The sequence below is a fragment of the Vicia villosa genome, linkage group LG7 (assembly GCF_029867415.1).
Source record: "Vicia villosa cultivar HV-30 ecotype Madison, WI linkage group LG7, Vvil1.0, whole genome shotgun sequence".
NCBI classification, from domain to species: domain Eukaryota; kingdom Viridiplantae; phylum Streptophyta; class Magnoliopsida; order Fabales; family Fabaceae; genus Vicia; species Vicia villosa.
In genome coordinates this window covers 117,245,819-117,257,962 of record NC_081186.1, presented here as the reverse complement: position 1 = coordinate 117,257,962, position 12,144 = coordinate 117,245,819, and the positions used below count along the sequence as shown (strand labels likewise).

At 33.2% G+C, this 12,144-nt stretch overlaps 1 protein-coding gene across 3 annotated transcripts; it reads right to left on the bottom strand.

Annotated features, from left to right (window-relative positions):
* Positions 1 to 2,170: 2,170 nt before the first annotated feature.
* On the bottom strand, positions 2,171 to 10,932 carry LOC131616688 (MADS-box protein SOC1-like). 3 transcript variants are annotated; one of them, XM_058888095.1, is made up of 9 exons: positions 10,677 to 10,932; positions 10,517 to 10,567; positions 10,180 to 10,366; positions 3,929 to 4,013; positions 3,748 to 3,809; positions 3,552 to 3,651; positions 3,443 to 3,484; positions 3,222 to 3,263; positions 2,171 to 3,103 (listed from the first exon to the last, which is right to left on the bottom strand). In XM_058888095.1, the coding sequence occupies exons 3-9, from the start codon at positions 10,359 to 10,361 to the stop codon at positions 2,933 to 2,935; spliced, it is 684 nt and encodes a 227-aa protein (XP_058744078.1). In that variant the 5' UTR covers positions 10,362 to 10,366; positions 10,517 to 10,567; positions 10,677 to 10,932; the 3' UTR covers positions 2,171 to 2,932. The 3 variants fall into 3 exon arrangements, with proteins under 3 accessions (XP_058744078.1, XP_058744079.1, XP_058744077.1); XM_058888096.1 differs by lacking the exon at positions 10,517 to 10,567 and having other exon boundaries at positions 10,180 to 10,361; XM_058888094.1 differs by lacking the exon at positions 10,517 to 10,567 and having other exon boundaries at positions 2,175 to 3,103; positions 10,677 to 10,931.
* Between the last annotated feature and the right edge of the window lie 1,212 nt (positions 10,933 to 12,144).

The window sequence follows — 12,144 nt, the reverse complement described above, 5'->3', positions numbered from 1 at the left end:
GATTTAGACCCAAATCTTACACTATGCCCGCCCCGCCCCATTTTTTGCGGGTTTTTGCAGGGTGGGCCTAAACAGGGCGAGCATGCCTGTTTGCCACCCTTACATATGTGTATAGTACAGATGTATGGTCTCATGAGTATAGCATGCTAGTACTAGAACTTCTATAAATATAAGTGATATGGTTGTGTAAGGGAACTAGCTTGTTAAGCATAATGAAATAAAGTTCACATTTTATCATGGTATCATTCATGGTGTTCAATCCTTTTTGTTCTCTAACTAAATCCAATTCATTTGTAACTAATTTTCAGTTACAATCCTCTCAAGCTAAGAAATGAGACTTCATGTTCTTCCTTGAAGTCATCACTTTATGTGCTTCCATGACCGAACTGTCTCAAGTTGCAATGATTGAAAGCTTGGCTTAGAATTCTCAAATGATTGTAGCCAGTGCATCTGTTCCACAATCATTGTATCACTTTGGTCCTAAGATTTTGAACAAACTACAAGATAACAATTATCTTATATGGAATCAAGAGGTTGAAGGAGTCATCCACACTCAAAGAGTGCACAAGATAGCGGTGAATCCTCAAAATCTGTAAAAGTTTAAGTTTGAACAAGATCGTGTTGAAGGAAAGGTTTTTGAAGAATACTAATCTTAACAGTGTAGGACCAAGATGTGTTCATTTGACTTATCTCAATTATTTTTAAACACGTGTTTCCTTAAGTATTTTCATGGAAGCATGCCTTTGAAGTATGGGAGAAGATTCACAGATACACTAATGCTAATTTGAAGGACCAAGTTAGACAACTACGTGTTGTGATAAAATCTATGAAAAAAAGTAATATATCCATGATTGAATATGTGCTTCGAGTTAAAGGAATTGCCAATTCTTTACTTGTTATTGGAGATGTTATAAGCAAGGTTAGACTGATTTTATCCTGGATAGTATACCAAAGGATCGTTATTCGTTTATCATGCAAATGTATGGCAATTCTTAGCCCCTGAAATTCTTTGATGTCGAAGCTCTACTCTATGTCCAGGAAGCTCAGTTTAACAAGTTCAGGCGAGAATTATGTATATCTAGTGTTACTGCAAAAGTGACTCACTTAATTCAACAAAGAGGTGGTGTACATGATAATTTTGCAAGGAATTGAGGCATAGGACACATGACTCGTGGTAGAGGTTGTTCTTCATCTGGTAACTGACCTATTTGTCAATTGTGTGGGAAATATGTTCATGTTGTTGTTGAATGTTGGCACAAGTTTGATGAGACCTTCACACATTCACGAGCTCAATCCAATTTGATAAAATTTCAAGGCACCTCTAGTGACAAACATGAAAGCTCATGATTTGATTCTCTAGTCACACCTATGATGGCTACTTCACATGAATATTCCATACCCGTGGAGCTCGAAAGACAAGTTTAGCTTGCTGATTCAGGTGTCTCCCATCACCTTACTCCTCATGCTCATTTCTTACACACCAAGAAACCTTATGCAGGTCAGAGTCATGTATGTTTAGAAATGATCAATCCTTAGTCAGGTTTCCTTAGCCCTTAATGATATAGTTGATGTTCCTTGCGTAACAAGAAATTTTCTTATAGTCTCCAAATTCTTTAAAGATAATAAGGTTATGTTTGAATTTATTGCTGAAAATTGTTATGTTAAATATGAGGTTTCTAACCTTAGTCTTTTTGAAGTCTGTTTTGACTTAAGTGGGTTGTATTGCTTCCACAATTACTAATGGAGCCTTCAAGGACACCCTCATTGAGTCATAGTGGTTTCTATCCCCTACACACAACTTTGAACTCAATTTCTTATTTTGTTCTTTCTAATGTAAATAAACCTATCACTAGCTTCTCATGGAACTATAGGCTAGGTCATACTAATTTTCCCGCAGTTAAGATTTCCTTAAAACATTGTGATTACAATGTCTCCAATAAAGGAAATATAGTGTTTTACAAATCTTTTTGTCTGGGAAAGTCTCATAGAATACATGCTCTCCCTTATTATCCACTAATTATAATGCTCCCTTTGAAGTTGTACATACTAATATTTGGTCCCCTATGTTGGAACAAAATTGGTTTGTACCAAATCCATAAGATTTTGATGATAACAAAGTATTTAAAGTACAAGTTAGTATACTAATTTATGTTCAAGTGTGTACGACCATAGACTAAAATTTGTGATACAAGTTAAGTTTTAACACTCCCTTGAAAATTGGTAGATTGACTGGGAACTGATTGGCGATTGTACTCCAATTTACCATGGATGAAAAAGATCGAACCAGTACTCTAGATATCAATTTTTTGGATAATTTGAATTACTGGTTATTTGCAAATTGAGAAAAATAAAAAAGAATAAAAATAAATTGAGAAGAGAAATATTATTGAAATGAAATTTATTATGTTACAAGCATGTGTTATAACCTTTATATAGAATCATACTACTAACTAACTTCTAGTTAATAGCCACATACATAACTAATAACTAATAGTAACTCCATGCATAACTAACTTTTAACTTCTAAAAACTGAATTACACATCTAATATCTATTACCACAAGATTCCTTGGGCTGCAGTTGAGGTGTAAAAATAGCAACCAGAAGAGGATTTTTTTTCCGACATTAAAGAAATTCATCCTTATAAAGTGGAAGTGCTTACTTCTAATCTATGTGCATCAGTACAACGTAATCATTTAGAGCATATGTTTGAGACTATTACTTCATCGTTATTAAACTTTATATCATTCTAACAAAATATATTTATCTCTAATTTTATGCTATTTTAGATTATTAATAAAGTCTTAATGCTCTCTATCTTTTTTAATTTATTGTACTCATAGAATTACTTTTTCATATGTATAGTTGTTTCAGTTTTAACAAAAAATCAAAATGACTAATAAATTTTATTATCTTTTGCATAGTCAGAGGGATTAATTAGTCCTCAAATTTGGTGAAATCCGCCTTGTTCTTGATTCTGGAAGACCGATGAATAATTCGGTTTCAACATCTGAACTTGGACTACTTTGATCTGCAAAAGGTTCAGCCTCAGCTATATTTTCTATGCCATCTTTTTTTGCACGCTGTGATGAATAACTATCATACTGCAGAAGAATTTGGATTTTCATTATTCCATAATAACCGAAAGATTCATAAAACTATGAGAGAATGTTTCAAGTTTGATGCCAAAAGTTAAAGTTATCAGATAGAGAGTGAATTCACCTTCTGAGAGAGCATGAAATTTTCAGCAGCTAGGGCTTTTTCCTGAATTGCATTCAAAACATGATTTTAATAAGAATTGTATTCATGAACTCCGAATGATAAATATAGACAACTAACTACAATGGTTATAATTATGGGAGTGTTCGCAACAACATTAGATTGCAATTGCGTACGCAACATATGAAGATGCAAATGTAATATGTAAACAACAAATAGCTTACCTTTTCTTTTAGCTGATCTATTTGTTCCTTGTAGACTTGAGTCTGAAAATTAGAAAGCTCATATGTTAAAAAAATAGCTATAAATTTAAAATTGTATAGGCTTTCTAACCTTTTTTGCTCGAATTTTGGTTATACTCTTCTCCAACTGTTGCTCTATCTTTTGTAGTTCATTAATTGAACAAGTCCCTAAATCTTCTCCTAAGAGTTTCCTGAGGGTAAGAAATTATTGCAAATGCAACATAATTTTAGATATTGAATATTATAAAAATACTTGTTAACGTGAATAGAAATTCGAGAAGTTTGACCGTTTTGAAGTCTCAAGAAGATCAATCCGTTTCATCATGTTTTCTGCTTCTTCCATCAAATGCTGTAATAATATATACATACTTTTCGGTATATACGAAATTTTTTATTTAAAGAAGCATCTAAAAAAGTATTTAAATTCTAGATGATGAAAAGGAAGACAATATATGTAATTAAGTTAACCTGAGTATTTTCAACAGAATCAGATGTTGTTGGAGCATTATTAATCCGGTTATGACCGCGGTATCGTTCTATTGTTTCTAGAATGCTGCAAGATTAAAGCAATGTTACAATTTAATTCAGAGTCATAATGGCCTCAAGGTTTACCATAGAATAGTTGAACCGAAATTGGGTTTGATAAAAAGTAATTCCCAGAGTGAAATGTAAGCTAAACAATAAGCTATAATTGATTTCTGAAAATAAGATTGTTTCGATGGCAGAAACAAGAAAATTGCTTTGTTGAACAAAATAATATATGTAATTTTTGTCTTAATATTGCGAGATTACATAGATTTTTCTTTTGTTAGGGTTTGACAAACGATACTACCCCTAAAAAATACGGCAAGAAATTATACAAAAATAAATATGTACATAAACATGCGTCAGATCAAACAAATATTTCTTTTAGTTTCCTCTGTTGAAAGTAGTCCTGTTTGAGACGTGTTGAACATGGTTTTAAAATTTAGGTTGCGGTCACGGATGTGATTACGGTCATTGCATTTGCTGCATGCACATTAAGACTATTGCGGCGTGAATTTTGACTGAGAGGTGTTTGAAATATACAATTGATAAACAGTTACTGTTAAGAAATTTTATTAGAATGGATAGAAAAATGAGTTTTGATGTTCTAATTTTTTTATTTTTGATGAAAATAACTAAACAAACATACTAAAAAACGTCAAATGTTGTTCATAATGTGGTCATACACGTGTTTTAAAATTACAGTGCAATTGCAGTTTGATGTGGTTACAAAAACTAACGCATCAACAATATTGTAGCCGCAATTGCAGTTGCGGACTGAAATTTAAAACTATGGTGTTGAATACTATGTGGATACATCTTTTTAATGTGATTTAAATATTGATTTGCTATATTGTAGGAGTCTAGCTCATTCTGTTAAACCCGACCTTTGATATTGTGAGATCAAACTTATATCAATGTGTTTATGGCTTCCTTAAAGGAAATAGTAGGAGAAATTCTTGGGATTTAACCTTTCGTCTCTCATGTAGCTCTAATTTATCGTGGTCTATTTCGGGTAACTTTAATGATCTTCTTTCATCTGAAGAGAAAAAAAGGGAGAGTTGAACGACCAAATTGGTTGATTAATGGCTTCCGGTAGGTTGTTTTAGACGCAAATTTGGTGGATGTTCCTATGCAGAGATATCCTTTTACTTGGTTCAACAGCCTGGGTTGAAATAGTGCAGTTGAAAAAAATTTAGACCGAGCACTAGTTAATATTGTCTGTTGTCGTCTTTTCTCTGAAGCAAACACTACTACAAAACACGCAAATAACAACGCCATGTTTACAACGTATTCATATACACCGTAGTGATATGTTAAAATTTTCGCGCCCAGTGAGGTGCTAGATTTATAAACAAGAATTTAACGACGGTTGATTTTAAACACCATAGTAAAAAATGATGGGTACACGCTTTGTTTCCCAGCTACTACATTTTTTCCATTTTTTAGAGTACATTAAGCATGTGTCACCAATCTCCATTATTTTAAAAATCAATTGTAAATGATTTATCAACAACGAATACACCAACCGTTATTAGAGGACTTAAGTTTCCACTACAGTTCATTTGTCCAACCGCGATTAAAGGGTTTACTGATAAATTAAAACAAAACTTATTTCATATTTCTTTCATAAGACGCCCTAGGTGAACAAGCGATCCAAAGACGACAGAGGTGGCGTAATCTTTACCCTCTTCGTATCCATTGATTTTGAGCTCAAATCTTCGCCCTCTTCGTTCATTTGTTTCTTCACCTTCCTAGTATGGTACTCTTCAACATCTTCATTATTTTTTTCTTGGTTTATGTTGTATATGCTCAAATCTTCACCTCTTCGTTCATTTGAGTCTTTAGCTTTGAAGTACGATACTCTTCGACATCTTCATTCCTTACGTGCATAAGATTTTTCAGCTTCGAAGTAATGTACTCTTCAACATCTTTATTCCTTTTTTCTTTATATATATGCTCAAGTTAGTACGATAGTACATTTTTCATATGCTTTAGGTTTAGATTTACTTTAGGTTTAGATTTTGGTGTTTCATTCACATTATTATACATGTATAAATTTCAGAAGTTGTTATGGATCATAGTTGGATGAAAGTCGATAGGTTAGGTCCGTTTTATAAAAAAGGAGTTCTTGAATTCCTTGAATACTCTGATAAACATCTTCCTGACAATAATGGTATCTTTTATTGTCCTAGTGTTGTTTGTACGAATATCAATAAGGGTATAAAGAAAGAAATATTCCAGCACCTTTGTTGTGATGGTATATGTCAAAATTATATAATATGGACGTGGCATGGTGAGGTGGATAAAGAGGGGCACCACAAAGTCAAAGATTTGATGAAGATGAATATATGGAGGATCAACTAGAGGATATGTTCCGTGATATTGGGGAATCTTCTTTTAAGAATGTTCATATTTATGACACCTTGTGTAGTGATAAAGACACTCCTTTATATAAGGCATGCATAAATTTTACACGATTGTCGGCGGTGTTAAAGTTGTTTAATCTGAAGGCAAAAAATGGACGGTTGGATAAAAGTTTCACGGAATTACTTGAATTGCTAAAGCAAATGTTACTAGAAGATAACGAATTGCTGGCTCGTTGCTATGAGGCCAAAAGATATTGTGTCCAATGAGTTTGAAGTATCTCAAAATACATGATTGCCCTAATGATTGCATATTATACAGGAAATAGTATGAAGACTTGTATCAATTTCCGAAATATGGTGTGTCGCGTTACAAGCTGAAGGCCAACAATGTTGATGACAATGACTATGACAATGTTAGTAGGAAGCATCCTCCTGCTAAAGTGTTATGATACTCGCCAAGAATTTCACGATTTAAGAGACTTTTTGCTAATTCAAATGACGCAAAGAATCTTATATGGTATGCAAATGAAAGAAATCGTGATGGAAACATTCACCATGTAGCTGATTCGTTGCAATGGAGGAAAATTGATTCGTTATTTCTGAATTTTGGAGTTAAGCCAAGAAACCTTAGGCTTGGGCTTGCCACGAATGGAATGAACCCCTTTGGTAATCTGAGCACTAATCATTCTTCGTGGCCTGTTCTTCTCATTGGTTATGCATGAAGCGCAAGTATATACTGTTAAGTATGAGGATTTCTGGACCAAGACAACCATAGATGTTTATCTAAGCCCATTAATTGATAATTTACGACTCTTGTGGGATGAAGGCGTTGAAGTTGATGATGCATATTCTGGGGAAAAGTTTAAGATGCGTGCAATGTTATTTTGCACAATCAACGACTTTTCTGCTTATGGTAACTTGGTTGGATATAGTGTCAAAGGACACAAAGTGTGTCCTATTTGTGAAGATAATACTTGTTATCACCAATTTGAGTTAGGAAAAAAGACCGTTTATCTTGGGCATCGAAAATTTCTAAAACCCGATCATCCTTATCGTAACTTAAGTCCGCACCTTCTTACACAACACAAGTTCCTACCTCATATGATGAAGTTGATGGAGATGTTGTCCATGCTATTCGAATCGATCATGAAAAGGCATTTGAGAAAATTAACAAGTACGTAATTTATTCTTTATTCATGTATGTTATAGTTTCCAAGTATTTTTACTAACAAGTATAATGATTTGAAATTATAGGTGTTTAGAGTCAAGACACCAAGAGACAAGACATCAAAACACCAAGTTACAATTATGTGACGTTATGTAATGTGTAAACTGTAGATTGTTTGTTCTGGTATAATTGAATATGATATAATTATGTTATATTATGAATATGATACAAGTAATATTATTCAGGTAACTTTATCACAAATGTGAATTTTCTTTTCTGTTGTGATATGGTGAACAATAATACAGATTAAAAATGAGATTAATTATAAAAGCAGCACAATATTTGTTAATTATGAGAAAATCTAACAACAGAAAAGAATATCTCGCGCGCTGTCAAAATAAAAAGAAATATCAAAACGGCGTAGCTGGGAATCGAACCCAGGACCATTAAAGTTATAACAATGGTCTTTTGGAAAACCATTGGGATAGGGAGCGCGTTTTCCATTATATTACAACGGCTACTGGACCGTGATAGTAAGTATCATATAGTCAACGAAACTCTACATAACAACGCCTGGGCCCGTGTTGTTATATAACTTTCCCAACTGTTGTTAATTGGGTTTTTTGTAGTAGTGAAAATTGAATTGTTTAACTGTCACCACATCATATCATTATCAAATCCTTCTCTGTTGTGAAGCAAATTTGACATCAAATAGAACCTGCAATATATTAAAGTTTGAAAATGTGTGGTTGACTAAACCGGGTTTGAATATGTATTCCCGAAATGGATTGAACCCATTTGGACCCAATTTTTCTATGCAGGATGACAAATGTTTGGGTCCAAATGGGTTCAATCCATGTTTCTATCTCCATTTCTGGAATACTTGTGGTCGATAAATTTCTAGTACAAGTTGTTCATGGTTGGAATCTAGTGTATTCCCAACAAGCCTCAATATAACAAACATTGCTTTAATACCAAAAGTTGACGAGCAACATTCCATGAAAGACTGGAGACCAATTTCCCTATGCAATATGTTGTACAAAGTGATAATTAAAGTCCTTGCTAATCGACTTAAAAAAGTTCTAGATAAATGCATATAAAATAAATAATCGGTTTTTGTTCCAAGGAGATATATTTTTGACAATGTTATGGCAATTATTGAAGTGGTTCATTATATGAAGTAAAAACGAGAGGTGGAGCTGGTGAGGTGGCTCTTAAACTTAAAATCAACAAAGTTTATGACTGAATTGTCTGAGTTTAATTAAGAGATTTTCTCATAATGAAGGGGTTCATTAAAAAATGGATAGGATAGATAATGTTTATGTGGAAACTGTGGATTATTTTGTGATCATGAACGGTTCTAATTGTAGGACCTACTATTCTAACACGTGTCTTAAGGCAAGGCGGTCCTTTGTCTCTGTATTTTTTTATTCTATGTTATGAATGTCTCTCACCACTTATTAAACAATCTGAAGCTCGGGGATATTCATGGCATTAAAATTTGTAAAAATGCTCCAACTATCTCTCGCATTTTGTTTGCTGATGATTGCTTTCTTTTCTTTGAAGTTGATGTGAATGAAGTAAATATGTTGAAAAAATTTCTTGGTACTTATAAAAAAGCCTCTGGTCAAGCCATTAATCTTCAAAAATCTAAAATATTTTGTAGCAAAAATGTCACTAGTAATGTTAAAAACAAGGTAGCAAATATTCTAGGGATTCAACATGTTTGGGGTACAAGGAAGTATCTTGGCCTACCATCCGTGATTGGAAGAAGTAGAAAATCCACTTTCCAATATATAAAAGAGTCTAGAAAAAGATAAATTCTTGTAGTAAGTGTCTTTCTCAAGCAAACAAGGAGATATTTATTAAATTTGTAATACATGGAGAAAACCTTCGCAGGTCATCTCAAATGCAATATAAATGCTTCCCTTTCAATGACTTTTCATGAAGTATGGATATGTGTTTGTGTACGAGATGTCACCTATTATCGAGGTTGATATAGAGGACGCTTTAGGCCTTCTAGCAGCAATCAAATGGGTGCATGAACTCAATTTTGATGGAGTGAACTTTGAGGTGGATTCTAAAAGTGTAGTAGATAATGTGAATAGCCAGCAATTGAGTTTGTTTGAGTTTGGAGAGATTATCAAGGAGTCTAAACACTTGCTACCTCATTATTTTATGAACTCTCGTGTTATGTTCGTTAGATGACAAGTAAATAAAGTTGCACGTGCTTTGCCATGGTTGACTCCATCTCTTACTAGTTTCCATATTTTTATCGATATTCTAACATGTACTCAAAATATTCTTATTAATGATATGAATCTTTCTCATAAAAAAACAAAGTATTAATAAATTTTTATATTTAGATTATTTTCAAGTTCGTTTTTCAGTTAAAATATCTCTCTGTCACTTTGTACTTAGATGCGTAAGTTTGAGTACACTGCACATTTTCTAATATATCACATCACCAAAATTAACTAATAGAGTTGCATTTTTCGTTTTATTAATTAATATTAAAACACCACATTATCTTTAATAAAAGAAAAGTACAAGAATAAATCAATAAATAAAAACATTATCAGATTTAATCACACACAAATTGAGCACAAAGTAGTTATAAATAAAATATAAAACAAGTACATGAACATGACACATACCTTGAACTTGCAAATTCATAGAGTCTCCCTCTTGTTGAAAAAACAATAAGAGCAACTTCAGCATCACACAAAATGGATAACTCAAAAGCTTTCTTCATCAAACCATTTCTTCTCTTTGAGAATGTTACTTGCCTACTTGTTGGGTTCTCTATACGCTTCATCTGAGTCTTTCCTCTCACCATCTTTGCTAAAATCACAACAAAACAAAGAAAAATGGTATGAAAATTATAGAAAAGACTTATATGAAAAGAGGATGAAAATATTAGCTTTTAAGATCTAGAAAGTTAGAGGAAATGAAAAAAAAAATGAAAGAGATCTATTAGAATCATTTACCAACCAATATAACTAAATTCTTAAGGCTGGAAGAAACAGAAAAGTGGGAAGTTTACTGAAAAAATAGAAGGAAAAAAACCAAATAAAATTATATATTGGTTTATATAATCATCTAGGTTAAAGATTTATATCTCATTTCAAAGAAGTGAGTTTTCTGAACTTACCAGAAAGAAAAGAAACTTCAAAAGGAAACAGATTTGCACCAAATATTGAGAAAATGAAGAAGAGAAGAGATAGAAATAAAGGGTTGAGTCTAAAAAAGGAAAAGAAGAGTAAAAATAAATAATAGCCAAGGAATCAAAAGAAAGTTGAAACTATGCATCCCTAAAAGTAGTGATAGATAATTGAGGTAAGTTTAGAAGAAAAGGGTTGGATTTGTATTTGACTTTCTTTTTGAGCTGAGAGAGAAAGAAAATACACAAACCTACCTTTCCTTATTAATCAACCTCATCTCATCTTGCTACCCCACCATATTAACCAAAAGAAATTATATTAAAAAATGAAACCTCATAATTTGCTTGTTTAGGTGAAACCAGACTCTACTTGGCCAAAAAAAGGAATATCTATATTAGTCAAAAGAAATGTGAAAATGATACTGCGGAATTTTCTATGAAAGGAAAAGGAAAGAGAAAATATATTTATATATGTATGTGGAAAGAAAGGACAGATATATGTTTTTTTATTGTGCAGGATTATATTTTGGAGCAGCACAGATATAGGTAAGGTAGTAGTGTTATTAATGACATGTTTTTAGTAAAAATATATATATTTCATGCTTTGCTGGTTTCAATTGCTTGTTGGTAAATGAACATTTTTACTTGGATTTGATCTTAAACATTGGAACAAGCATATTTTTGGGAACATTGCCGAGAATGTCAAGAGGGAGGAAGATAATTAAGCTTCGTAATATTCAAGACATCATTCAGGTTGACGGTATGACTGAGTCTAGTAGGTTATTGGAAGCGGAGGCCCAATCCAATTTGTCTAAAGCTTTGGCCATGGAAGAGCAATTCTGGCGCAACAAATCTAAAATAAAATGGAGTTTGGAGGGAGATCGTAACACGGCCTATTTCCACAGAATTTCTAAGATTAAGCAGAAATTCAGGCCCATTTCCATGCTTGTCCATGAGAATATTCACATTACAGATCCGGAAGATATTGCCAACCACACGGTTCAATATTTTGAAAATATGTTTTCTACCAATAGTTCTATATTGCAGGATTACTCTTTGGTAGATAATACTATTCAGCCCTTGGTTGATGATGAGACGAATGGTCTCCTGACTCGCATTCCTTCTGCGGAGGAAATTACTACAGCAGTGTTTAGCTTGAATAGGGACAGTGCGCCGGGTCCGGACGGTTTCGGTGCTGTGTTTTATCAAACTTATTGGGACATTATCAAACAGGACGTCATAAATGCGGCGATTCAATTTTTTTCAACTGGTTGGATAATGCTGGGCTTTAACGCTAATACAATTATTCTCATTCCTAAGGTTAAAGGGGCTGATTCGCTGGACCTTTTCCGCCCGATTGCAGTTGCCAATTTTAAGTTCAAGATCATCTCGAAAGTGTTGGTGGACAGGCTTGCATCCATTATGCCGTTAATTATATCAAAGGAGCAACGTGGTTTCA